Genomic DNA, 27,616 nt, shown 5'->3' with positions numbered 1-27,616 from the left:
TGTGAGCTCTCCTCAGTCTGAGGAGCTTCATGAGGACTGGGTTCACCCAGTCTCCCTCGCTGCTAGGGGCTCTGAGGCAGGAAAGCTTTTAAGCACACGGCTGTGTAAGAAAGGTCATAGGATGACTTCAGCAGGACTGTGTTTAAAGTGAAGCCAATGTCTATGCTCTTTCTCTGAAGCAGTATGGTAGGCTTCTTGCCCTGTTATTCTACTAAATATTCATACTGACTTTACAACTTATCTGGCGTACATTCACTTTCAGTTCGTTGAACCACCCTGCAGATGAATAAGAGGGGAAATAAAACGTTTGACTTGAAAACAAGATAAATGATGTTTGGATTATTCTGTACTAAGGTAGAGACACACATAAACACAGCAGTGTGAACAGCTTAAACTGAATTGTGAAATAGCCTGAGAATGTCTTTTTGCTGCCATTTCCTTGATTTCAACACCACTGAGTTTGTCATGTATGACGGCTTTGTGGTTGTTGTGACACTGTTGGAGAAAATTGGATTTGGGGAAAGTTTTCTTAGTTCTTTAAATAATTCAAAATGTTTTCCAGTTGTGTTTTTTTCTTTCCAGTGCAGCTTTGTTCTGCTGTGGTACGTTTTTTGTAAAGTAGATTTTTGCGTAGTGTTGCATCGCTGTGGCAGTGTATAATCCTCAGGATATATCCAAGGGATTTCCAGCCATCCTCTTGGATTTCATAGCAATACTTGCAATTAGAAGCACTTCTACGCAGAAAATTAAAATGCGGATGCGTATTCATGGGCTTAAAACACAGCTCAAGTCATCCAGCACTAACAGCACAAGTCGGAGCCTGTGATGAGCGTGTTTGCTGTCAGACAGAGTGCAAGCTGTACCAAACTGACATGTAGTGAACAGCCTAATTTTACAGACAGAGACATATGATGGGTAACTGCAGTTTACTTTAAGTCAGAAGAGTTCATTTAAGTCAGTTTCCTTGGAGAGGTTAGCTTTATAAACATACTAGCCTGATTTCTAGCATTAAAAGTGTATGCCTGTCTTCTGTCCAAGGATTAGGCTTAATCACAATCATCCTCACTGCCCTGGTCCTCAGGTCTGAGGGGTCCTGACCCGGGTTGTCCCTGCAGTACCACTGTCCTGTGGCTCTCATGAGTGGCCCAACCCTGCGGGCTGGCTGCCTTCTCTGCCTTTGGTGTTGCTGGGGGGGTGTTGCTTTCTTTGCCCGACTTGTGCAGCACCCATGGGTGCAGGCACAATCCACCCATGGGCAGTGGGTCCCGCTGAGGCTGCAGGTTGCCTCTGTCCCACCTGCTGCCTCGGTGCCTGCGGAAACCCTGGAGCTGGGAAGGGAGAGAGATACGGAGTGTGCGCAGCTGCATGCACACGTGCCAAGCGCCTCTCGTATGCTGACAGGGAGAATGGATTTATAACAGAAGAAATTTTTTTTTGGGGAGTCTGATGGATTCAATAAAAGTACGTCTGCACAATCTATATTTTTTGAATATAGCTCATTAGTAAATTGGCACTGAGATAACACCATGAAGCCAGTTTTAATCCTTCTGGCTGGCCTGTCAGTTCAAGTGAAATTCATGAGAAAGGTGCCAGGAAGAGGAAGAATTTTAAAAAACTAGTAAACTTTCACAGCCTTTCTCAAACATGGGCACATCCATTTAACCCTACAGCTAATCTGCTGTTGACAAGAGAAGGTAAAATGTTTCCTTAGATAAATATTATTCAGTCTTACTTGGGTTTTTGGGGTATGATGACTGCTTAGGGGTTTTGAGGCACTGCAGTCAGCATCTGGATGTCTCTGTGTACAGCAATACGATATACAAACAACGCAGCTGGACTTGTGATCATGTCTGCCTCTTCAGCCCATCGATGGAGAGGTCTCTTGTTGCAAATTGCTTCTGAAGATATCACTTCAATAGCATGCAACCAGAAGAAGGCTGGGAAATGAAAAAGGTCTTTGTGACAGGGAAAACTGTCGGTCAGTCCTGTGAACGGGGGAAGGTTAATCTGATCTGTTTTAAGTCTCTGAGGTCATTGCAGCCATAAAAAGTCAGCTGAACCGTGCCAGCAAGTCAAGTCTTATTTTGCCATTGAGAAAGGTTTGTGGTCCCTGGTGAGTTTTTTCTTTTTGCCCTCTTTTTTTTTTTTCTTTTAATAGGAGATAGGCCATTGTACTTTCAATTCTTACTTATGATTCCTAGCTGAAAGAGGAGCAGCCCTTCATGGAGAGAGATGAAAGACACTAGGATATTTTTCTTACATTCCAGTGTAAGCAGAATAGCAAAGTACATACCTGAGAAGCTTCCAAACATAACACACATCTATTTACATATTTTATTTCAGTGGTGATACATGATAACCTGGGATTTCATTCAAAGGATCCTGATGGGGATTTGAAAGGAGTTCTTCCCTGAATGTTCACAAAATAACTGCTGAAAGCTGAAGGACCTTTTGTTGGCAAACTAAATTCACAGAGAACAGGAGGCAGAGAGGCTGGAGACAGTTTTCTTGTGCTGAAAATCCTTTCTATGCTTACAAGTGCGGGGATAAATTCCTGGACCATTCACAGCAATGTGAATATTTCGTCTGTGACTTCAATGGGACGAAAACTTCACTCAGGTTTCAGAGAGGCTTTGGTATCTCTGTCACTTGTTCTAACACCTGTTGACGGACACAGCAGCTTTCCTGTTAGCTTGTCATGCATCTTTCCAGCAGAAAAGGATCTGTCAGCTCCTGTGGGGAATGCCTGGTCATGGACTCGCTACAATGGCATCCGACCCAGGAGTGATGATGTTTTTCTCTCTCACTATTAAAACTGTAGTGTTGCATAAGCGGCAGTGGGATTATAGAGGCGGTATGTTTGAGAGAGCGAGCTGTTGTGCGGGTTTTTTACCCCATGTGTTTTAACCTGCCACAACATTAGGATTTCTTTGTTGAGAAACAAAGATAGCAGTATGGTTTGTGTTTACGTTCCCTCTTGGCTCCTTTGCATGACAGCTGATGTGTGAATAGGACTTTGAGAAGAGGAGAACTGAGGTCAGACCTTTCAGACTTTAAAATGTGTGGAGATTTGTATATGCTGAAAGTGGTCTGGAATGGAAAAATGACCGTTTGCTGCTCTCCAGAATACTCCTGAGTAATTAGGTTACCCCAATTAAGCATTGCTCAACGGCTCAACATTTAGACCTGAAAACAGCTCTCATGTGATGCATCAGTGTTGTTCACGTTACCCAACCCCTGCATTTCAGCATGGATGAGGGAAAAAAGCCAACAGCCTGGAAAGCTTTAAAGGCAAGTAGAGAGGAGGGTCTGGTGAGTTCATGTGAGGGAATTTTTCTTCAGGAGATTCATTTTCAAGCAATAGTAAAGGCAGGGGCAGAAAGTTTCCAATGAGCACCGTGCACCTGAGGGGAACTCACAGGTGTTGCCATGCCAGGTGCTAGTGTACCCTGTTTCCAGCTACTCTAGCTTTTGCAAACAGGTAAATAGCCTTTCTTGCTGTGAGAGAAAGATCAGGCGTGGAGCTGTGCTATGTGGGCTGCTTTGTCCCGAGAGGGGCCGTCCCCGGGGAGGGACTCCACGTTCCTTTCTAAGGACTATTTGGCAGTGGTCACACCAAGTCTGCCTGGGTCAGAGTTTTGTTTTTGTTTTCCTGGAAGGGACCGGACAGTTTCCCCCTTTCATTTTAGCCAGAGGTTTCAGCAGTTTCAATTGGCTTTTGATCCTTTTCCAGCTTCAGAGGTTTGGATCCAGGCAGTTGATTTGAGGCTTAGTGCTCAGTCTGACTCTTCTATAAGTTTTGTTTTATAGCAGAAGCGGTCTTCTGGGCACTCCTCACTTTCTTCAAAATTGCAGAAGAAAAGTGTACTTTCTTAGAGGAATTCATCTTATTTAACAGAACACACTTTCAGGATAGGAGAGTTTGTACAGGACCAGGACTGGGGCTTGCAATTGCCTCAGGACTGCCCTATGGCTGTAAAGTAGTAATGACACAAGTTTTTGCAATCTCTGTGATGATTTACCTTAGCATGCATTTGAAGATGTAAACTCATGCGTGCAGTCTGTAGTCCTTACTTTCAGGCATCTTCCTATAAGTTCTACAGGTGTTTCCTCTTGTTTCAGACAGCCTTTACAGGCAACTGATTTCCTCCCAAATAAATTGTGTAGCTTCTCTGGAAGGACTATGTATGTTTTCCTTAAGTATTTTTCTCCCATTCCTGAAACACTTTCAGGTTTTCTAATCTTCTTTGCAAATGAGCAGTGGTGGGAGACAGAGAAGGTGTAGAGAAAAGGTTAGACTAGCATTGCGCAGGCCTGTCCCTGAAGAGGGTTATTCTACGAGCGTTGTGTTTTGATCACACACGCTGGTTAGTTCTTGCTGCCTCTGCTCTCACAGTGCATTGCTTTTGTGGGGTATTTGTTCTTTAATGATCCGGTCAAGAAAACATAGCTGATCACTCTGACACCCAGCACAAACCAATGGACCAGTACTGTATGGACCAGTTAGATAAAGGCTGGAGGTGATACATGATATCAAAAGAAAGGGAGGGAGAAGAAAGATGCGCAGGGGATTTTTCTGACTTTTATGCTTTTTTGGTAGGTAATTTTTTTTTTTTTTTTGTGTAGCCCAGTGGCTTGGCCTCTCATCCTGCAGATATATTTTTGAATTTTTTTAATCATTAATATTTTCTACATATGTGGCTACACTCCAGCTCACAGAGGCTGACAGGGAATTTTTGCTTTAGGTTTTTGGGCAAGGTGAGCTAAGAAGGAGGCAAGATTTAAGGTGAAGATGTTCTGTAAGTGTCAGCACCCATGGCTGGGGCTAGGTGGCGAAGAGACATCCAGCTCCATTTCAGTGCCAAAACCCACTGGTTTTCAAAGGATCATAAGAACAGTTATGCCCTTTGAAAATCAGGCCAGAAACATCCAGTTGGAAGACTTAATTCTAGGGACATTCGGAAAAATTAAAAAAAAACCAACAAAAAAGATTCAAAATACTGGGTGCTAAACACTTGAAAATCTGGTCTAAGCCTGGCTTAAAGTACAGAAGAGGTTAATCCCTTTCCGCATGCTGCACATTAGCATTCATAGCATGGTCTGGGAAGGGAAGCTGGGACTTTCTGCAGTGTTAACTCTCCAGCCCCTTGCAGCAGGAGTGTGTGCAGCAGCAATGCCTCTCTGCCATTCACAGGAGAATGATTGCATGGACTTGTCTGAGGCTTCTGGTCATCTTCTCAGATAAAGCAGAATGCTCTTGCAGTTTTTCTCTTTGGTATTAATTTTGACTCTCCTTTGTCTTTTGGGTGATGGAATGGCTGCAAACCTTTTTCAGGAAGAGTTCATTTGGGGGATCTGTGATAGCACGCACTTCTTGGCTGTTGTTGTTGCACCTCATAGAAGGTGAACAAACACATGGGATGTTGGTCCAGCAGTTTTTCTTCATATGGTACCCATAGGAGAGGGAGGAGAGAAGAAGACATAGCTGATTGTTCCAAATAGATATTTTGTCGTCTTTCTTTCTAACTGCTATAGGTAGTATGGATTTTTTCAGGCTAGACGGTGTTTTGGACTGAGCCTACAAAAGCTAATAGCCTCATGAGAATAACTGTGAAGGGGTGGCAGAAAGTCCAAGGGAAGAAAGGATTTAAATGAGGACTTTCTGGCTGCAAAGATTTACTTAAATCGGACAGTTCAGTGATATAGGAAAATTACAGCCCTTCTCTTACAATGGTCTCCAGACCAAATTAAGCACCATCCAAAGTCAGTTTCAGCTGCAGTATGTAAATACAGTTGAGGTTGAACTTGCAACATGATTTGGCCCAGCCCAGGGAGAACAACTACCAAAAAGAAAAAAAAAAAAGTTTTAAAATGGCTTGTATTGTTACAGCCTTAAAACAGCAATGGTAGCTTTTCTTGGCAGGGTTTGAAGCCCACTGTAGGACTCATATCCAGCTCTGATGTGCTAGTAGAGATGAAGTGACACAAAGTAGCGAGTATGTAATAAGATGCCCTTCTCTTTGCATCATTAAAATGACCCACAAAGCCAGGACTTAACCTGCTTTGTACCAAAATCCTGTGCAGCGGCTTTGCTACACCACCAACAACGATTTGAGTTTTATTTTACTACTTGTCTTTGTGAGAACTTAACCTAAACTTTAACTTAGCTCTGTGATTCTCCAGTGGCTAATTATGCTGTCTCAGTGTCCTTACTATGCTACTTGTATTTTGACCCAAAATGGTTTGGATGTTTTTCACCATTACAGAAATCAAGGGCACAAAAGGCAATTACATAAGAGTGTCAAAGTCCATCAAACTCCAGAGCAATGGGAGTACCCTGAAGGAATTAATTATTTGGGTAACTGGCAACCGGATTACCAGATCACTGTGCTATTGAGGTCATAGCTTTGGCTGGTCATCTTTTGATTCAGGCTTGGTGAAGCAATGAGGAAGGAGCAGCAGAACCAGAAGACCTTTGTCAGTTTTTAAGTAAGGAACACATAATTTTGTAAACATATCTTCAGAAAATTCCATTTTTGCCTCATTGTACCTGCTTCTTCAATCTGGAGAACGTCCTGTTTTGGTTTTTTTTTTTTTATTTTTCATATGTTGTCGTAGACCTTTGTTTTAAAAGAGGAATAGCAAGTGGTTCCACAGTGGAAAATATGTCACAAAATCTGGTAATTAGGTAATTATTTTTTTCTAAATCCGTGCCCACTTGGACCTTCACTGGTGTATGTTTTTTGGACATGTAGACCTTAACAGAGACTGCGTAGGCAGAAGAAAACCCACATGCATTTGTGCTCTGTGAGCACTACCAAGTGTCTTGCTTTGAGCACTCTAGAGTCTGCTAGTGACATTTATTGAGTCTTCGTAGCCAGTTTATGGCATAATAATTACATGCATAAATTCCATCTGTGTATCAGGAGCTCAGTGTGTTGTCATTACAAAGAAAGAAAAAGTTAACTAATACAAGAAGTTGTTACTGAAATAAGAAAACTCAGGATTGGCTTCTGTTAGTGTAACTGGTGAAAGAAAGTCATGTTTAAAGATCTGCAGCAGGAGTCTCTGTAGGAGTGAGGTTTTGTTTCTTTGGGTTTTCTCCAAGGGGAATCACCTCAGGAATCTCCAATCCACTGTCTTAGTGAAGCTGCATTGAGGCTCTCCCATTGTGACTGCAGGGACAAGTCCAGGGGTCAGAATTGGTGATAAAAGAAGGAAGTGTTTTCATATTTTAGTCTTCAGTTGTTCTGATGCTCAAAAGGGTCATCCAGGAGTTGGATCCCCAACCTGTTCTTTTTCTGATGAAGAAAGCTCTGTCTTCCATTATGTATGCCTGTTTCCTTGTTAAGTGTCAGCATATCCACATGCTGTAAATACCAAGACCGAAGTTATCAGTGAATGTGGAATTTTGAACCGTCCGTGCACCTTAGGCATGGATAAATTATGTATTTAGGGATCATTCAGTGAAAGATTCCTAGCTGCTAGTTTCTGGCATGGGTTCTTCACCAAAAACAGGTGCAATAACAGACGTCATGTCTTACACTGCACTGTAGGTGCATGCGTACCCTGTTTTGCGAGAAAAAGCTGCTCCAGAGCCATTGGGCCTCAGCTGAAAGCCTTATCTGCTGTGCTCTCGGCAGGTTTTTTCTGACTTTCAGTGCAGTGCCCCTCCTCAACAGCAAATGGTTGATGACAGATAAAGGTAAGGGCTCACTGGCAGCTTAGGTAAAAACTGGAATATTGGAGTAAGCCTCTTACAATGCTTTTGTACCATCTGACTTTGAAGCCTTCCTGCAAGAGGCCGGAAGAAACATTTGAGCAGAGAGTGGCACAAGCGTGTCTGTCCAAAAGCACTGATTAGCTAATGGATGTGCTCATAACTTAATGTCACAGAAGAACAGAGTTTCAGAGCTAATGGAAAGCTGATGTACAACTGATTTACCTCTGAGGGGCAATCCCAGTTCCCACATATAACCTGTAGGCCTCCATATTTTGGTTCACTGTATTTATATAATGTCTTTCATCGCAGAGAGGCAGTTTCCAGCAGGATTCTGCAGTCATGTCAGGGTCAGGAGGGGTGAGCAGAGTAATTATCCGTGGGCTTTAGGAGCCCAGATGCATTAAACAAGTTTCTAAGTTCTTGGAGAGACATTCCCTGGAAAAGAGGAAAGGATTTGTGACCTGAGTGTGCCTGACAGGAAGGACAGGATCCTGCTGGAAAGATGTGCTGGTAGAGCTGACGAGCTGCCCACCCTACAAGCAGCCTGACCCAGCTCATGGCAGGGACCCATATGTTGAGCAGAGAGTAAAATTCACACAGGGGGAGGAACGACGTCACACTGTGATGTTCGTTACAAAAAAAAATGTGGGATTTGCTATCAGTGAGCTGAAATCTAAACAGCCTAAATGGTCCTAATAGTTAGAAGGGTTAGGGAAGCATGCCAGAGCGTAGAAAGCATAACAACTGCATTTAATAACAATCAAGCTACTCTTATAAATATTTGCATGTGCTGGTTCAAAGCCTACTACACGGTCATTCATGTACTGCAGTTAGAAAGATGAGGAGGGGAAAAGAAAAAAAGAAGAGGGTGAGAAGAAAAGGGCACTCCATGTTTTGTAGCTGCTGTAATAAAGAATGGGCAAAGCACCAAAAAGAAAAGAAAAAGGAAAAGAAACCCTCCAAAGTTTAATAAACACAAAAGGGAATAAAAATAAATCTTTGGAGCATTTATTACAAGCCCTTGATGGAAGGATTAGATTGAAGCTCTCAGCCTTTCCAGTGTGGGTGTATGTGTGAAGACAGCCTGCCTGTCCTGTTCCAATGAGGAAAGAAAAGTTGTTTACATTTCCTAATTTGGGCTGTGCACATGATTGATTTTTTTGTTTCAATAGCAGAAATGAAAATTCAGAGGGGAAAAAAAAGCCTTGTTTGGATACAACTGAATTTAGGTCTTTCTCCTCTCCAGAATGAAAGCCCAGCTTTCAGAAGAGCCGCGTCAAACAGTGTGTTTTGTTTCTCCTGAAATGTCAGTACATGCAGTACTTGTGAGGAAAGCTGTGGAAATGCAGGGCTTAGTTCATCAAGCTCAACTGTGGAAGGCAAAAGTGTCATCCTTTTATGCAGGAGATTCCCGATTGGGGGAATATCTCCAGCAAACTCCGTCCATTCCCACTTTTGGTTTAAGAGACTCCATCTCGCTGTCCTCCCAGGAGCAATGCTTGAGGGTCTACGTGCTGTTATGGACGGTCAGTCAGAAGATGTGTTCAGTCTCTCCTGGAGAGAGACTGGACATTGCTCAACCTGGAGCAATGCTGCAGACTGTTCAGTATTTTGGGATAGGTCTCCTGCACCTCTCCTGTTGGTACTTTTCTTCTCTGTCAGAGCAGGGCTGCTTTCTGTCCTAGTTACTGTCACTGGCATTGGAGAATGCTGGACACGGAACAAAGTCAGTAAGAAGCATGGAAACCAATACGTTTTAACCTGGCAGTTTGGACTGTCCTGTGTAAAGCAGCTAATTAAGTTTCAGCTCATTCAAGAAAAAAACAAAACCCAACCCAAAAAGAATGAAAAAGCTAAACTTGTGATGCTCGTTGTCTAGCAGGCTAAAGGGAAGAGGAGGGATGCTGCCTTCACCTTCTCCAACTGTGCTCTATAACTCTTGTCTCAACTGTACTGTGATGATTGTGATTATTACAGCTGGAAGTTTTCAGGTTTTTAAGGGTTGAATTAATGAATAATGTAAAGATAAAAATGGAATCTTTCACTGCATTTACTATTCCCTCTCTCCAAAACAAAAGAAATATGTGTTTTCCTAGCTACAGGAAACATATTGATTTAATTCCACTTGTTAATAATAATGGTTCAAAGAATACTTAAGGAGTCTAGTCTGCATCAGGATAATTGTGTTTACAAACTGACTTGGTCAGAGTCATTCTGGTGTCTACTGGAGTCATTGGGCCAAAACCAGAGGGGAGTGCAGAGGTATCCAACTGAGTCTGAATTGATACAACTGTCAGGTTAAGGTGGAGTCACAAAGAGAGATAAATTGCAGCATCTGAGACCACTTAAAGGCTAATCCAAAACCTTGTAGACTCCATAGGGTTCTTTCTGTGCCCTCAAAGAGAGTTGTGAGTCTCAATTCTCAGTCTTAAAGTTGATTAATTTTCACGTAAACCCCAATTCTGCAGTCAGCCATTCTTTTCAGAGGAAGGGTTCCAGCTAGTAAAAAACACTATTTTTTTTGGCTGTCCATGAATAATGCCTTTTCCTAAATTGACTTCCTGTGGATACTGTCATGAATGATAAAATAAAGAAATCAAATTTCTTGTTCAAGTTTTTGCAATGTATAAAACTATCTTATATGAGAAATGAAACTTCTGTAAGACAAGAATTAATTCTTATTCATGGTGGGTGTCCCAGGCCTGCCTTCCACTGGAAGGTAAATGCTCATTCACTGTGTATCTGAATGCACATATGCAAATACAAAAACATGCACCCTTAAAGAGTATTCCTTCTCTGTCTATCTTATTTATGTGTGAAAGAAAGAAAAAATGTAAATGCAGAGATGGTTCAGGAGAATCCATTCAGATACATATTCGCAGATTTGTAATATACAGTATCTAAAATACAGAAACTGAAAAGAAAGACTAAAAATATAGCACAAGAAAGTTCGAGAAATAAGTTAGAAGCTAAATATAAATCAAACTGAAAGTTAAATAGGAATTCTCAATCTGAAATAAAGTCAAGATGGCCTGGGTTTGTTTGTGCCAGGGCAAGTGGCTGGCTGCTAGTTTGGCTTGTCCACAGGGAATGAAATGGTAGGTTGAAGCCTCAAATAAATGACAGGGCAATAAAGGACAATTTACAACTCATCCTGGAAGCATCAATCTTATATATACATATTATTATGCCAGATTATATTCCTAGTAGGATTAGGTTTGGCTGAAGAACAAGTAGTAGTCTCAGAGTTTCCTATAGCAGAAAAATGAATTGAAGAGATTATTTCTCTCTTAAATGAGGATATAATCTCTGAAGCAAGTAGCTTTTATAAGAATTTGCAAAATGTGTGGAAATGAAGATCGTCGTTGCATAAAGCTAAGCTTTTTTCAGAAGACCTTCATTTGGTATTTTGAGAGAGACCAATACTAACGTGTTGCTCATGGGAGAGAGGAGTGGTTCTGGTGTGGGGGTAGTCTGCATCTGTTTTTCTTTGAGATCTTACTATAAGATTATAGCAGTTTTCTGTCAGTAAGCCTGGTAGGCAACGATACTGGTCATGATGCTTTGGGGTTTATTTTGGAGCACTGCAGATGTGAAAATCAGAGAACCATTTTTTTTTGTTCCTTTAATTAAATGAGATCATTAGGAGGCCTGGGGCTTCCTGTTCGTATTGGTACCTCTTACCCATTTGACCATACCGAGGGTCTGCTTTGGGAAGTACTCTTTTTTAAGTATTTCATCATCTCTCACTTGTAATGAATCTACAGTTGAGGCCAAGATTATTTCTCTGTCGTCAAAGATTTTCTCAGAGCTAGGATTATTTGTAGGGGTTTTTACCTCTGATCATTTAAAAAAGAGATTTGGGCCCAATTCCGTAGAGGAAGCGTGTTTGTAAATTTTGTGAAGACAAAATAAATTTGCTCTATTCTTCACGTGACTGATGTACTCATGTGCTTGGTATTTATTCTGTAGTGAGTTTGAATTTAGAATTATTCAAAGAGCTACAACGAGTCGGTTATTAAATGTGTAACTGCAAGTGGTGTTGCCTCGTGTAGTCAGGAGCTGCTGCATTGTTCTGGTAGTAGCAGCCAGTCCAGAAACACTAAATATTTGGAAGAAGGTCTTTAAGTTACTAATATGTCTTATTGGTATGAGTAAATATTATTAAGGATTTATTCCAACTACCTTTAATAGTTAGTAGTTAGAAGTAAAGGTAAACGTACTGCACTTGGCTTCTCCCATCTCTTTACATAGAAATGCTAACTTGCGTGTATTGTATCTGTGAAGAATTAGGTATCTTCCAGAAGGTGGCACTTTATTTGATTGATAGATGCCTGGATTAGTGGCCTGGGTAGCCGAGGGAGGCAGCGGAGCAGGAGGCCTCGCTGGGATTTGGGACAAGGCCTGGGCCTTTCATGGGCGCTGAACTGCTCAGCTCCCTGACGTCGAGGCTGTCGTCTCCTGCCACTGCACGGCAAATCCTCAGCTCCCTGACTGGTGGGAAAGCTTCGTGTTTTCTAATTATTATCTGAAGTCTTCCTGCTGGTGTGGTCTCAGGGAGGCCTGAGAGCGTTGCTTCCTCAGCTGAGAATCACCCCCCCATCCCCCCAGATCCAATTTTCCTCCTTTATTTTCTTCATCCACTTCACCTTTCCCTCAGTTTGAATGGAGGTTTTCACTGGGGCCTTTGAGTCATTTCGACTCCTCTGTGAGTCGGGCTGCAGAGCGCCTTGCCAGGCAGCAGGGCGAGGAGGGAGTCTTGCGCACAGGGGATGGTGGTTGGGGCGCCAGGTTCCTCCTCCTGCTGCTGGCCAGGATGGTGGCGGGGAAGGGCCTCAGGTGATTGCTGGACCCTTCAGGGTAACCTGGGTTGCGCAGAAGCGCTTTGCTGCTTAGCCTCCGTCAGGATTTACAGCTGGGAAAGAGGCAGAGACTGTTTGCAAACCTAAACGTGATACGTTTAACGCTACTATTGATGACTTGAGTCCATTTTTCTGACTGTTTTTTCTGCTTTGCCCACGATATATAGTGAGGGGTGATTATGTTTATGGCTTTCACTGCTTCCAAGTGGTTAAAATTGATGTAATTCTGTTTCTAAGGTCTACTATTTGCTTGTCTTTTCCCTCCCTTTCTTCCTTGTCTTCGCTTCCTGCCCTTATCACTATAATCAGAATGAATATTGTGTTACAATAAGATCCTTTAATATGAAACAAAATCTGAAGCTGGCTAATTTATTCTCCTTATTCTGGGGGGAAAGGGGCTTCAGAGGGCATACAGATCAGATGAATTGCTGTTACTTGTCATTTTAGTGGATCCCTGTGAACTCTATGCAAATCTGAAGGTGTTTGCCAGATACCAACTGCTATGATTTTTTCCCAGTTTATAAGAATCCGTTATTTTCCACCAGTATGTTGAAAGAGGGGAGATTTAAATGCATGACCCAAAATAGAGTTTGAAATAGTTGTTAATCTGTATTAATATGGTATTCCTATAATCAAACACATGGGGTGCATTGTTTTTTGGGTTGTTTTATTAAATTGTTAATAATATTAAATTGGCATTGGGAACTGAATCATGCTACAGATATTTCCCTTACTGAGGCTGTCTTGTGTTACACTGTTTGAAGGAACAATGTATTTTATCATTAAAAAAAGTAACAAAATCACACTGCCTTCTTGCAGATGCCATCCCACCGAGCTATTACAGCCTTTACTTCCGAATAGTCAGATTTGACGTCTCAGCGATGGAGAAGAATGCCTCCAACTTGGTGAAGGCTGAGTTCAGGGTCTTCCGTTTGCAGAACTCAAAGGCACGGGTCTCAGAGCAGCGGATAGAGCTGTACCAGGTATGGCGGCACCTCACATGCGTCAGCTCCCCATCTTTCTGCAGCAAACCCGCCTTGTACCCATCTAGCAGGTGAAACAAACCACAAGGAGAAGGGGTTGAGTCCCATCTTTCCAAAGTAGCCTCTTATTTCCCATGCCTTTCCTAGAAAGGACTATTCAAAATTATATGAAGCTGAAATGTGCAAACTTTTTCTAGCAATTGTGACTCAGGACTCCAAAGTTTCAGCATATAAAAATAAGTGACAGAACATGACATCAAACAAGTCATCTTCAGGATCTCTGTCTTCCAACACCTGGCCGTACTGTAGTTTACATAGAAGCCAAATTCCTCACTCTGGCCTGTGTTCAGGAGAAGCCTGGTAACCGTTCCTCACAGAAATAGTGTTGTTAATAATTGAGTTTCAAAGCTTAGCAGTTGCAGACCTGGCTTCTGTATAGTAGCCCAGGGGTTGAGGCAAGGGACTGGGCAATTCAGGGATTGAGGAGTGAGGGGAAAAAACGACCCCATGACTCTCTCACTCCTGAGTGCTGGTATGATTGATGTCATTTATTCTTTAAAGACTTTAAAGCCATTAAAGTTAATTACATTGAGTCTGTGTATTTGTGCAAATACTGTCTAGAGTATATTTCATCTAAAGCATAGTTCACTTTGCCGAGAAACACAGCAACCAAAAGGGGCTCAGTGCCCATCAGTTTTATACTGGGTAAAACTCATGATTGTTCCAGCAACCCAGGACTTACTCTGCTGAAAACCCTGCCAGATAGGATACCACCTTGTGAAAGTGCCTGGAGCCCCTCTTTGGGTCTGTTCTTGCTGCCCTATTCACTATGCCTGAGCACTGCCCTGTGTTTGCAGCACTGTAGAGTCCAGTTCAGATCCAGTGGGTGCAAATGTGTTATTCTTCTACCTCACTTTAAACATTCACCTTTTCCTGCCTGGTCTGGTCAAGTGCAAGCCTAACTTGGAGCAGAGAAGGGGGGAATTTGGGTTCACGTACTTACTGAAGTGACAGTGTAAGCTAACCTGACAGCAGGAAAAGACACACTGACCTGATTAGACATTGTTTATAAGTAGGAGAAGCGCGATTCCTAGTTGAATGTGGTTCAGGTCCACAGGTGGTTACTGGGTGCTTGTCTTCATGACTGCAACCTGGCTGCCTTCCTTCCCAAGGACAGGCTGGCAGAAAAGTTGAGTAAATAATGTATCATTTGTTAAAAGCAAAAGCGAGGAATCTTCAACGGCAGTTGCTGGTGTCATCTATAAGTAACAGCTGTCACAGAGAATTACACTACGAGTCCCTGTGATGCTGCCACACCAGCCTGGTGAAACGATTGTATGTTTTGGCTTGACCTCACTCTTCAGACATCCTACAAGGAGTTGATGGCATCTCTTGGCTTTCTGTTGTTCTACTTTTGAGAGCTGTTAGCCACCTGAAAGGAGTACAGCTGTGGTTGCCTGAGCTCAGTTAATTGCCTTTCCGTGTTTGAGGAACGTGGGATACAAAGGGTTCAGCGGAGGTAGGGAAGAAAGAGCCGTTGCTTGGCTGGGATTTAGCCTTGTGATGAGAAACAGCTGTAGCTTATTTGAGAGAGCCTGACTCCAGCAAGCCTGTGCCCATGGAAATGACTGACACCTGCATTCAGGGCAGGTACTTGGGTCGTTTAGATAAATATATAGCTGGTGAGTAAGGCAGTTTCTTTTTTAGGCTGGGTGGGGCATACTGAGTGAAGTGTTAGGTGAGTAATGAGTGCAGGTTATTGTAGGATTAGGTCTTTTCTCCACCAAGTAACAGGCAAGCCAAAGGCAGACAGCTCTGAGCGTGCATTTGTGCCAGGCATGTTACTTTGCTCTCCTGCCTGTAGAGAGGCAAGCTGTCTCTGGAGCATTTCCCTTGCAGAGCACCTATTAAAATGATAACAGCTGCTTGTTAGTTCCTCTCTTTGGTTTACTTCTTACAAGGTCCTGTAGCCGCCTTCTGCTGGTTGTTTTTTCTTCCCTTTGGTCGTATTTATATCTTGCAATCTTGTGTGCAGCTCTCCCCAGAACCTTGTATGGAGGTATTATCTTAGCTCTGTGATGGCCAGTCTGAACTGCATGGTTTCCTTGCCAGCAGCTCTACTGCAGGGGCGTCAGGGTCCCTAAATACTGCTGCATCTAGTCTCCATCACAGAGTGTGAGGTTAGCATGCAGTGTTTAACAAGAAAAGCAAAAGCAGGGAGAAGAGGAGGGACCCATGATCCTTATGGATCCTTTCCAACTTGAGATATTCTGTGATGTATTGTAGCACACTGCTATAGAAAGCATCCTAAAACTCAATGTATGAATTTTAGAGGTTAGAAAGAAGAAAATTTAAGGAGCTGAAGGTGAGGAAGGATGGATAGGAGGCATTGGTGCTACAGTGATGGTAGAGGAGCTTCAGGGATGTGCAGTGATAGATTGATAGTGCAGATACGAGTGTCTAGCAGTGAAGGAAGGTACAAACGTGGGATGTAAAAGGGGAGAATGAGGAAGATGCTCATTTCTGTGGAAGTGGAAGAGGCAAATACATGCTGTAAGGGCTGAAGACTTACTCTTTGCTTCCAGCATGAAAAGCCACGCATGGAGAGCGAGCCTCACAGAGGAGATTGCTGATGGAGTTGGCATGTGCAGCCACTGCTCCTCCTCCGTGCATAAGCACTGCTTCCTGTCTTGTGAGATATGTGCTGGGCTTGCCAGGGCTGTTGTGCCCAGAAGGAACAATGTGGTTTTTCATCTTGCATAAGCAACATTTAATTATTAGGGTGGGTTTTTTTTCCTCCTACCAAGTTTCGGGTTGCCTAGTGTTTTGCTTTGTTGAGGAGATCTTCTTGATGAGGGTTTTTGAAATTCCTCTCATACCTGCAGTTTCAGGGAATGGTTGTTCCTGTGTCCCCTTGTCTTTCTCAGTTAAGCAGGAAGAGAGGGCAGAAGTCTTCTGGAGAGAGTCAGAGCTCTCTCATTGTGGTTCACTGAGAAAGTGGCCACAACACATGCAAGTCTCCTAACTGCTCTTCAAGAGCTCTCTCATTTAGTCCAGTGGCAGTTTAGTAGTAGTATATATACCACTGGTGCAGAAGGGTCAATATTACTCTGAAGGACTATTTTAGGAACAGGAAGAGACAGATATGCAGAGTAAATGGAAAAAAATAAGCAAGCAGAATATAAATATTTTGTTTCTCCTCCTGATTCACTCTTTGTGTGGTCCTCTGACCTTGCAGATCTACCTCTTAAAATGAAAAAGTGCAAGACTGCACCTTTTCGGCTAAGCTTTCCTCAGGCTATACTTGGCTTCCTTTTCCAACCCACATCAGAGAAGGACTTTGTGTTTTCCTGCAGCCCTTGTTTGCACTGACTACGGGAAGGCAGTCTGGGGCTGCTTGGCGTGGACAGACAGGGCCGTGGCCCCTCGCTCCTGGTGCAGCAGCAGCCAGGACCCTTTTCCCACCTCAGAGGCAGGGTTGGAACAGAGAGCACTCCATTGTATTTATGCTGGGAGCAAGTGGTTGTGGATCTGTTTACTAGTTCTGTTGCCCCCTGGGTTTCTCTGGGCAGTAGGTCCTGGAGGTGAATTCTCGTACAGGTGCACTGGATGCGACCATGAAGCCAGTGGGCAAGTGGTAATCCCTGAGAGCAGAAACAGTTTCTTTAATGTCTGTTTTCACCCAGAGTACTTCTCTTTGTATTTAAGAATTAGTCAGCTACATCTGTGTGTTCCTGCACAGATGGGAAGCACAGTGCACATATTAAGTAGTCTTAGGATGGAAAATAATAAAACTCATAGAAGTAGGAATTAAGGTGGTTTTTTTTATAAAGCTTGTATAAAAGCTTCTGTCGCTTCTTGGCTCTGGTTAAGTGAAGCCACAGATAATGAAATTCTTTAAAGGCACTATCTTTTCTGTTGTTTCTTCTGCCCGAAAGTGAGTGTTAATCTGCTGGTGGTGCTGCTGATCATCAGCACATTGGAGAGTGGGAAGCCGGAGGGAGGGAGGGAAGGAAGGAAGGAAGGACAGACTGTGATCTCAATCACATCGAGCACTCTCCTGCGCTTCTCCTCCTGTCCTTCCACTGCGCTGCATTCACTCAATGCACTTCTCAGTGTGCACCGAGACTTCAGAAAATATTAAGAGGATAAAGTACTTTTGGGGGAGGGAGGAGTAATAATATTAAATAAACAAGTTTCAGCATCCTCCAGTGGCCCTTGCTATGTTTTTAAAGATTTATGCCAAATGCAGGCTTTATTGGAATTTGATCAGATAAAGCTCAGTTGTTATGGGAATGTCTTTGTTCATCAGTTTTCTTGCCTGCTTTGAAGACTTCATCACATCTTTCTTTTATTAAGGTGCTTCTGTATTTATGAATAAAGACCCTGCACCCTTCAAAAAAAAGCTTGTCTTTTATGAATAAGCATTCCAAAAAATAAATAGGCACCACCGCAAAGCTGGACGAGTGGAAACCCTCACAGGGTGAAAAGCCAGTGTTCAGAGAGCATTGTGGTATTCTTTTTAAGGTATTTTTATTATGTACAGACGGTCAAACGATAACAAGTAATAATTACTTCCTATGGAAGCAGTGCCACGTTTTGTTAACACATCATAAAGCATCATGAAAAAAGCAGCTGAAGCACTGGTTTTTATTGTCGTCGTTATCCGAGGCTGCTGTGGGTGGGGGTACCTGAGAGGCTGCAGATGTCAGGGGACGTACCATGGGATGTATCAGAGTGCAGGGTTGGAGCAAACGAATGGCGCCAGGTTAAAACCCAGGAGGGACATCGGATTGCAATGAAGAATTTGAAGTAAGCAGGAGCAGACCCTCGGTCTTTCCATGTCGGGAGGGTCCAGTCCTTGCCGAAAGCTCCTGTGGAGCTTTGCTTGGAGTCTACGAAGAACAATCTGCCCTCCAGACAGTGGTAGCCCCCATTTCTTTAAGGGCCTCTCTCCCTGCTTGGGGGTATGAGGAGGAAGATGCTGTGGAACATATTACCCCATTATGAGTCAGATTTAAATTTAAACCACAGTCGGTTGTTCAAATACTTTAAATTCAGACAGCGTTTTGTCTTGTTTTTCAGTTAGGGAATACGTTTAGAGCAAGCTACTATAGATTTGGGCCAAATCTCTGTGGTGCAAATCTGAGGCAATTTACACTGACTGCAGCAGAGCTCCTCAAGACTGATCTCCATATAATCAGGAGCAGAGGGGCCTTCCTCTCTTTTCTTGCCAAAAAGTGCAGTCTCTAATGCCACGGAAGAAAATACCAGGAAGCAGGATTTGTGGCTGTGAGCTGGCGCAGGATGTCTGTATTACAGATATCACCTGGGGCATTTGATTTTAATTGACTGCCATCGCTCTGACCCACATCTAGAGTAGTATATTTGGATCTCAAAACTTATGTATTGCTGTCCTGAAACCATACTCTTCCAATCTGAAAGGTTACAAGGTTATGTTAAATGGCAAATGTACAGTGCTCTTTGAAGTGCCGAACTCGGTATAAAGCGTGGGCCTAATAACTTTATACTCTTACCAGCTTCCTCCTCCTTTTCCAGCCCCCTCAGGACCAGAGGAAGTTAATTTGCAATATATATCAGTCGAATTGCTTTCTCCTTGTTCCAGAATCCTTTTTTTTTTTTTTTTTTTTTGAAAGACTGTATCCTGTACAAAAAAGAGTCAGTACCCTGGAGACTGTGTATAGAGTACCTTTGGCAAATAATCTGTGAGCCTGGATAAGGGGACATATTTATTTATCGCAGTGTCATATTCACTGCGATTTGAGAACTTATCTCAGATGCATCTCCCTCTTGCCAGGAACAGAGCAGTTATTGAAGACAACTTGAAGAAATTTATAATATCTCAGTAGCTACTGGCACAAGCCAGCGTGTACTCCCAGCTCGACACTGCCGTGTGTAGAAATGTGGGGCACTGAGCTTATTGGTAGATTTATTGCTGTTTGCAGTGCATGTACATTCATTATAGGGAGCGTAGCAATGAGGGACATGGGTCAGAAACGAGCCACTAGGTTTGGGTTGCTGCTCTTTGGGCTGCAGTCTGGTGGGGTAGCCGAGCCCATGTTACACTGAGACAGGAGCAAGTTTTAACCAAGCACTGCAGTGTGGTAGTTACTGGGCTGAGGAGCATCAGGTTGGTTTGCAGTAGGGAGCCCATTGGAGGGGGGAAGGTAATATTGCTATTCTGGGGAGGTGTAGGAAACAATGAGAAGCTTTGTTGGAGAGAAGCCTATATGAAGAAGAATAGATGATGGAAGAAAATGGAGGAGGATGGGAGTGGTTTGAGTGGAAGCGTGTAGGTGGGAAGAGAAAACCACAAGGAGAATTGTGACTTATGGAGAACAGTGCAGACAAGAGGAAGGGAAGAAAGAGGAATGACATGCAGAAGACTACAGCATCTTAGAAGAAGCAGTAAGTCCAAATATTCATATAGCAAAGAAAGTCGCATGCCAAAATGTTGCAGCAAAATGCATGTGTACATGAATGTCAGGGACAGGACCAAGGAAGAGGAAGGGCTTGTGAGACTTGTACTTAACGGGGAGATGAACACAGGAGTACGCTGCAGGATCTAGGGGATTTGGCTAGAAGACAGAAGAACCCACTCAGTTTTTGTTGACTTTGGCTCCTCTTTGTTGATATTTTAATAAAACATAATGTGCCTCTGGCAAGTTAAAGCTAAATTCTAGATAAGTTTACAGGATTTTTTTTTTGTTTTGCTTCATTTTGTATAAAATCTTTCTTTGGAGCTATCTTAAAATCTCCTAAACAGCAGGAAATTGCACTCAATATTTCAGAATCTTCCAGCAGAAGTACCCCAGACCCTCCGTTCTTGTTTATTGCTTATACAATGCAGAGTCTTCCTGCCTGCTTAAGCATAAATCAGACCGAACAGCCTCAGGGCTGTATCCCCAACTTACACTGCACATGTATCTTCAGTGGCAGGAGGAGGGCCCTGCTTGGGGAACAAATGGAGAGGAAATCCCTTCTCAGGAGCCATTCTCTTCCTGGAGCCCATTCCCCTCACCACAGCGCGATGCAGTGACTCAGTCACAGTGATTCCATGACATACATGACTTCCCCTCCCTTTTTGACCTGCTTTAGCCACTCATCTCTTTACTCCCCTCACACTTCTTTTACCTTTAAGCAAGTAGCAGCCAACGCTGTAAGAGAATCCTACTGCAGCTGTAGCCCATCCAGATATAAAAGGGGTTGGGTTATGTGTGCAATATGTTCTTTTTATTTGCAAGTTTGCATGAAGAACGTGTCTGGCAAGTTCTGAGCAGATGGATCAGAGAGCTGTGGGTTTTTTTAAAACTTTGGCAAGTACTCCATACCTTTGTATTTTGGCAGGAACTCTGCATCTCGTATACTAGTCTCTTAAGATTCTGCCCTCGGTTTGAGCCTGATTCGGAGACCTTTGCAAGCAATGGAAAGACTTCCACTGATAAAGCAGGGAGGCTGTAAAGTCCTTTTAACTCCGTAGCACTGAAGGCAGAGTCTGAATTATTCTTTTGCAGAAGTGGTTACAAGAAGAGCTTGAAAATTTGCACTGAGAATTTTGGAAAAAATACACAGTCAGTCTTTTGCACTAGTGGTGATAAGAAGAAGCTGAGATTTTGATAGTCAGTAGATTCCCAATTATCTGGCAAAAGGTAATATATGTAGGCTTTTCACTTTACAACATATGTTTCCACGTATAATGAGTAAGTAACTGGAGAGATTTGCAACAGATTTAAGGTTTTGCTTGTCCCTGTGTCCAAGCTAAGATCAAAGACCTTGAACTCAACCAGGCAGTGAGAAAGGAATGAGAATTAGCATGGTCATTTTTTAACTTTAAGCTTCAGAAAGGGCTGGATGGAAGTCCCAGAGAGCTGTCTGAGGAGACCTTTGAAATCTGGAACCAGGCAGCAAGTGAATGTTTCAGTAGGGTGAATAGTACGTAAGAATTTGGAAACCACAGGCGGCTGCATATGCAGACCTTGGGAATCTGGTTATTCCACTGCAGAGGGTTAGGCTGGAGTTCCCTGCGTGTTTCTTCTAGTTCAGAAGAGGTTATCCTAAACGGCTGTTTTCAGCCAGTTGTGCATAGCTGAACTTATCTCTGCTCTGATGTTAACCAGCATTAGCACATCATTTACCACTGGATCTCATTGTTTGGGCTTATTTACTTTGAGCTTACAAGTACATGTCAGGTTATTTCCATTATTTTAAAATGCCCTTGAAGTTCCAATGGAAACCGTGGATAATGACTGATAAGTAAGAGAAAGATTAGTGAGCCTGCCAAGATGTTGTAATACACAGGAACATTACAGTAGTCTGAAATGACAGAGAAGAGAAGGGAAGAAAGGAAGTTATCAGGGAGCCAACAGCATCTGGAGGGAGGAGATCAGACAGTCCAGAATGAATGGAGAGGAAAAACAGATTAATAGCAGGTTTTTACAAGATAATGCCATATTTGCTGCTATTCAGTGATTGCAGAACCCATGCTGGCTGACAGCAGTGACCATCCCAAGTTCCAGGGCCATGCAGCAGACAGGATAGATATTTTTAAGTGGCCATATGATCTTATTAATATATTTTGAAAGTTCATCAACTTGTTTTAAGAAACTGTAAGTTGCCAAAAATATTTCCTAACAGTTGGTTACTGTAATTCTCAAACCCAGCTATAAAATGCCCTTGCTGTTCCTAAAGCTTGGCCTTTGATCTGTGCCTAGGATTTTCTTGGCTGCCGGAGATGTATGTCATCGATGCATCACCCTGTGTATCATCACTACTGAACCACATTCAGTTTTTTGTTTGTTTGTTTGCTTTCTGGGAAGGTGATGAATTTATTAGCCAAAACTATTTGACTGTAAATTACATGTAATTTTAATTTTCCTATTCTTCTGCGTCTAATTGTGGTAACTATAGGAGACTAGAAGTAATTATTGGCCAGACCGTCAAATCTGAAATAAACTAAGAAAGTTGCTGTTCTGGAGCTCTAGTTATTTGAAAGAACCAGTGTGTCTTTTCTGTCAAATTTTTTCCTTTTATGTGTGTAATGAGTCATGAAGACGGGCTGTTCTGGCGTCTGCTCTCAGTGGTTATTGTCTAGAATACATACACTGGTGTGTTCATTCAGTTATGCCCTGCTTTAGCTGCCTCATATATATATGAGAAGGGGAGCAGGCAAAGGAAAATTTGAGCAAAATAATTACATTTCTATTAACAGAGTCCTGGGTTTTGGAGGTTTTTTTGGTTTTGTTTTTGAACCAGTAGAATTACACTGATGCTGAATGTTCCTGCTCTGCTCATATCGGCCTCTGGTATGCCCCATTTTTTAAAGAACCATGTTTCTGCTAATTTTGCAAACTTTCTTTGTTTGTTATCATGAATTATATAGTGTTCACAGTGTATTTTACAGTTTATAAAATACAGACTAGGACAATCCATGTCCTTATTTTTATACTCACAACTGTGTGATGGATACTTGAGAGTATAGACGTGTGCATATAAATAGTTTCATCCTCCAGTATTGTAATGACGATTTCAGCTACTTGATACTTAAATTTTAAATAAATATATATCAGTTAATGCTCTCCAGTTGATCTGCAAAATTAGTATAGCAGATGACAGAAGTAATTTAGAGATCGGTATTTCCTGGAAACTCGCTTGTCATTCTTCTGAAACCAGCATGTGACAAAACCAAAGCTTTTCACCACTGAATGTCCTGGTCATGATGATTTGGGATATGCTTCCAAAATAGCATCATGGTCCAGACTCCTCTAATGGACGCGGAGGAGCACAGACAAATCCCTGCCAGCATAGCAGAGGGTCTCCCCCTGAAGACTGAGCAGGACGCCTTTGCAGAATGAACGAAGAGTAGATTTCAACAGGGTTTGTAAAGTACCAGAAATCTGGCGGGGGTGGCATGTGAGTGCTGTCATCACCAAGATCCCTGAGTGGGCTTCCTAACCATGTGTAGCTGTACAAGCGAGAGCAATGATTTGTTTGCATCTGTCTGGCTGTTTCATGAGCCCTTTCCTGCGATTAACTGCATTATTTGTATATTCACGTTTGTTTTGCCTTGATCTGCTGGCGGTAGCTGCATGTATGTGGTATCTGGAGATCCTTCGTGGGTATTTGTTAGATAATTTTTTCCCCAGGTGTTTTTAAGAAGGGTCAGAATAGAAGAAAACAATTGATGAGGGGAAGGTTAGCAGTTCCTGTAGAAAAAGATAGCTAGAAGGCAGGGCTTAAGTGTACAAGATACTTTATCTAGAAGACATTAACAAGCGTTTTGGCTAAGTATGTGATTTCCTGTGAAAGGGAGGAATCCCATGCAAAATGGGGGTAGAGAAGACCAAATTGTTCTTAGAGTTTAGAGCATTGTAACTGAATGAAAATTACTCTGCGAACTGGGCTAGAAGTCTGCTGGATAACCTTTTGGTAACACTTCTACCTATTCATCTCATCCCCACATAATGTGATCATATGCATATGTTCCCGGCATAATCCTTTGTTAGAAGAGGGAGCATTGCATTATCACTCTGTTGAAAGCGAGATCAAATAAACAGATACACGTGGAAGAACATCCCCATGTTCAGAAGCTGCAGAGATTTTGCACAACCTGAATTTTGAGTTTGTTGATTTTGAGCTCTCACTCAGGCGTGTGTGAAAGTGTGCATGCTTGCACCTGCACACGTGCAGTTGTGCACTGTCAGTTACTTGTGCATGCAGATGTTTAAATGTGTTGCTTGTAGTGAGGGAGGTGAGGTTGTGTGTGTGTGTGTAAACTCTGTCTCCTGTTCATGCAAGTGATTGAATCTGTCAGCTCTACATGCAGGTGGTGATGCACAATACTCCCCCCACCCCAAAAGCCCTAGCCATCCACGTCATGTCCCATAGACATACCGAACTCTTTCTGCCTTTTTAAGATGGAGTGTTTGGACAAGGTGCCAGAAGGAAATGAGAAAGGATTAAAGGGAAAGTTTAACTCAGTCTTCCTTCTGTCTTGTGGTTTTTTTTTTCCCTTGTCCTCTCTTAATATTTTTAGTTCTCTGAAAACTCTTTTGCACAAACGCCTACTTTTTAGGCCTTCATTTAGCTCCTGCAGATGCAAGTTGTGCATCAACATTTCTGGTAACAGTGTTTGATGTGGTTGCGATGCGCTAAGCATAAAGGTAAGGCAGTGTTTATAGGCAAGGAAAGGCAATGTTTATAGGTAAAGGTAATATCTGAGACTAATCAGTATAGTTGAAAGAAGTAGACAAGCTTTCAAGCACAAAAGCTGCAAGGCACAGAAAAGGCTTTTCTTCTTTTTTGCAATAAAACTAGTTAGTTGATCTAGTAGAAAGAAAGCATTGGAAATAGGCTTCGGGGTATATTGGAAGAAAAAGGTGCATTGATGATGGGGAAGGTAAGACCAGAAATGTAGTGCAAAGTACAATGAAGCAAGCCCAAGGGGGAAAATGGCAGAGAAAACCTAAAATGCTTATCTCATGTAATAATTTCTGGAAGACTCATTTGAAGAACATATTGTAGCTGTAAAAATTTCTGATAGGTTCCTACAAAGAGGCCACTTTGTTTGCCACCATGTAGAGTGCCATTGCTTCAGTGTGCATGGAAACATAGAATGCACTATAGGAAAAGAAGTGAAGAGTCGTTCATCAGGTTATTTTGTGGGAGGAAATAGACTCTGAGGATCCAGCCTAGAATTTTACCATCAATTAGAAAAAATGGAAATGATGAAGCTAGAAGATCGTTCTTGCTTACAAGCCATCAGGTTATTAAGGTCATACATTACCCTAACACTGTAAAGACACTTAGTCAGCCCAGGAGAAGGAGGAAGGAGCTTGAAGCAGTCATGGTAATTTCACTAAGCATGGCACACTCATCACACTTAAAAGCCTTTTGCTTAAGAACCGCTAGTGCCTCTTTAACCCACGATGTCAATTGTGGAAATTATGCCATACTTAGTTCGTGAGTTTTTAGCTCATTCTTCATAATTTTCTTCCTGGACATGCAGCATAAACATGGAGAGGAGCCTTACTTTCAGATACAGACACCATAGTATGGATAAAATCTAACTCTTCTAATCTACAGCGTCCACCCTGTCCCAGTTTTGAAACCTGCAGACACTTTTCTCGTCATTCAGTTCAGTTGAGGATGGATATTCTTTGTGATGATGTCTTGTCCTTTTACAAATGCCTTTCATGACAGGCACACACTGCCAGTCCTCGACTTTGTCTTTTGGTAGCAATGGGATTGGGATAAAGACATTTTATTTTGGATACCAAGGCACAGCTGACTCTTCTGAACATATCTAAGACCAATTATAGTTAACATCATGAGATTGCTTTTGGCACATTACTTGCTTTTAGATCCCTACACCACTGCCAAAACTGAGGTATGCAGTTTCTGGAGTCTTTGGAAAGATATGACTGTGCAGAAAGGAAGAGAAATGAGCCAAGTTCTTGTGTCCCATTTGCCTCACACACACACCCCGCCCCAACACATCTTTGCAGAATGACAGCTGCATTACATCCTCAGAAACACTTGAGTTGACCTGATAAAGACCAAAGGGAAGGCAAAGTTATATTTGTACTTCTCTGGGACTTTCCCAGCATTGATTACTGATTCTCTCATCCCTCTGGCACTTCTGCGCAATGGTAGTCCCCTTGCTGCTGCCAGACTCTCTGTAAACAGTTGTTCAAACACTTTGTTTGAAGGTTGCCTCATAAAAAGGAATCCCAATGTTCAGTGTTTCAGTGCCCTCAGTTTCTACTGGAAAACTCAGCATCGCCTGCTAGGGGCACTTAGTAATTTGCTGGACTTGGACCAACGTCTTCTGATGTCTTTTTGCTAAATGTGTTGATCAGAAAGAAGGCAAAGAGCTTGTCATGCTGCTGTTCTCATAAGACAAATGTTATTGTGGGAGCTGCACTGTTGGCCTTTGAGAGGTCCAGCACTCCCTTGAAATAAATAGAGAGACTACATGTTGAACAGAATCTGGCCTTTTCAAGCCTGCTCTTCTATTTAATTTTGAAAAGCCTAATTTTATCATGATGACATAATTTCACACCTATTTTGAAATATTTTTCTTTACACGTGTTATACAGTTTCACCATTGTTTTATTCCAGCAGCGTTTGCGAGATGTCAGGTTTGTCTGGGCTGAGAAAATAGGAGGAAACAATGAGACGTTGTCACTTAGTTACTTGGAGATGGACTTGGATGGTTAAAGAGAGGAGAAACACCAAACAATATATGAAGTCGCACAGCTGGCATGCCAAAAGTTACAGAATGACGTTATCGTGTGGTATCTTGATTGGAGTTGACTTAGTGTTGCATGGCATTCCAGCTTCCTCCATCGCAAAACTATCAACATAGTAATAACCAGGAAACCAGAAACCTGTTAGCAGCCAAAAGCTCGGTTGTTTTTGTCCTAGAGTTAGGGTAAATAATAGCAGGCTTGTATGTGGGCAAGCACTTGCTGAATTGTTTAGATAGGAGGAAGACTGTGGGCACTTAAAATTCTAGGCACGCAGTGCTGTGTCTTGAAAGGGAGGGGATGGGGTTTTTTGTACAGGTATTTTTTTTATTGCATGCTCAGTAGCAAGCTTTGCTGAAACTTTTGACTGGCACCAAAGTTGGGATGGAATCAGCATCGCCTGTGGCACAAATCCATGGGTGGCCATGATTCACACCAGGCTGTCTCTGTATGCCCCCAGGTTACCTGTATGGACAATAACTTTTTATCTGTTTAATGTATGAGTAGTACCTGAAGTCAGAGGGAAGGCTGGAAGCATGAATAAGGCAATACCATACAGATTAGTTTAGGGTAAGCAATATAATATCTTCAGTGTACAGACTACATTGTACAGGCTTTATTTTAGCATCTGATATTATGTTTTGACCAGTGTGAGTGTTACTAAAGAAGGTAAAATAGCCTCTTTTGATGTTCCAGTTACTATAATCTCTTGACCACTTGTGTTGCAGGACGAGTTTTCAGGGCAGTCTTTCCGTGTGATTTATTTCAGGAAGGAATATG

The 27,616-nt window shown here is 42.4% G+C and overlaps 1 protein-coding gene across 2 annotated transcripts in view; it reads left to right on the top strand.

Annotated features, from left to right (window-relative positions):
* TGFB2 (transforming growth factor beta 2) overlaps positions 1 to 27,616 on the top strand; it is a 70,752-nt gene that overhangs the window by 28,820 nt on the left and 14,316 nt on the right. For both annotated transcript variants that reach the window (XM_063328428.1, XM_063328427.1), the window contains exon 2: positions 13,405 to 13,568. In XM_063328428.1, the coding sequence (XP_063184498.1) occupies positions 13,405 to 13,568 (164 nt within the window). The remainder of the gene's footprint in view (positions 1 to 13,404; positions 13,569 to 27,616) is intronic.

The sequence above is a fragment of the Chroicocephalus ridibundus genome, chromosome 3 (genome assembly GCF_963924245.1).
Source record: "Chroicocephalus ridibundus chromosome 3, bChrRid1.1, whole genome shotgun sequence".
In the NCBI taxonomy this organism is placed as follows: Eukaryota; Metazoa; Chordata; class Aves; order Charadriiformes; family Laridae; genus Chroicocephalus; species Chroicocephalus ridibundus.
The sequence above is the reverse complement of the archived record's forward strand: the minus strand, read 5'-3'. Positions and strand labels throughout refer to the sequence as shown.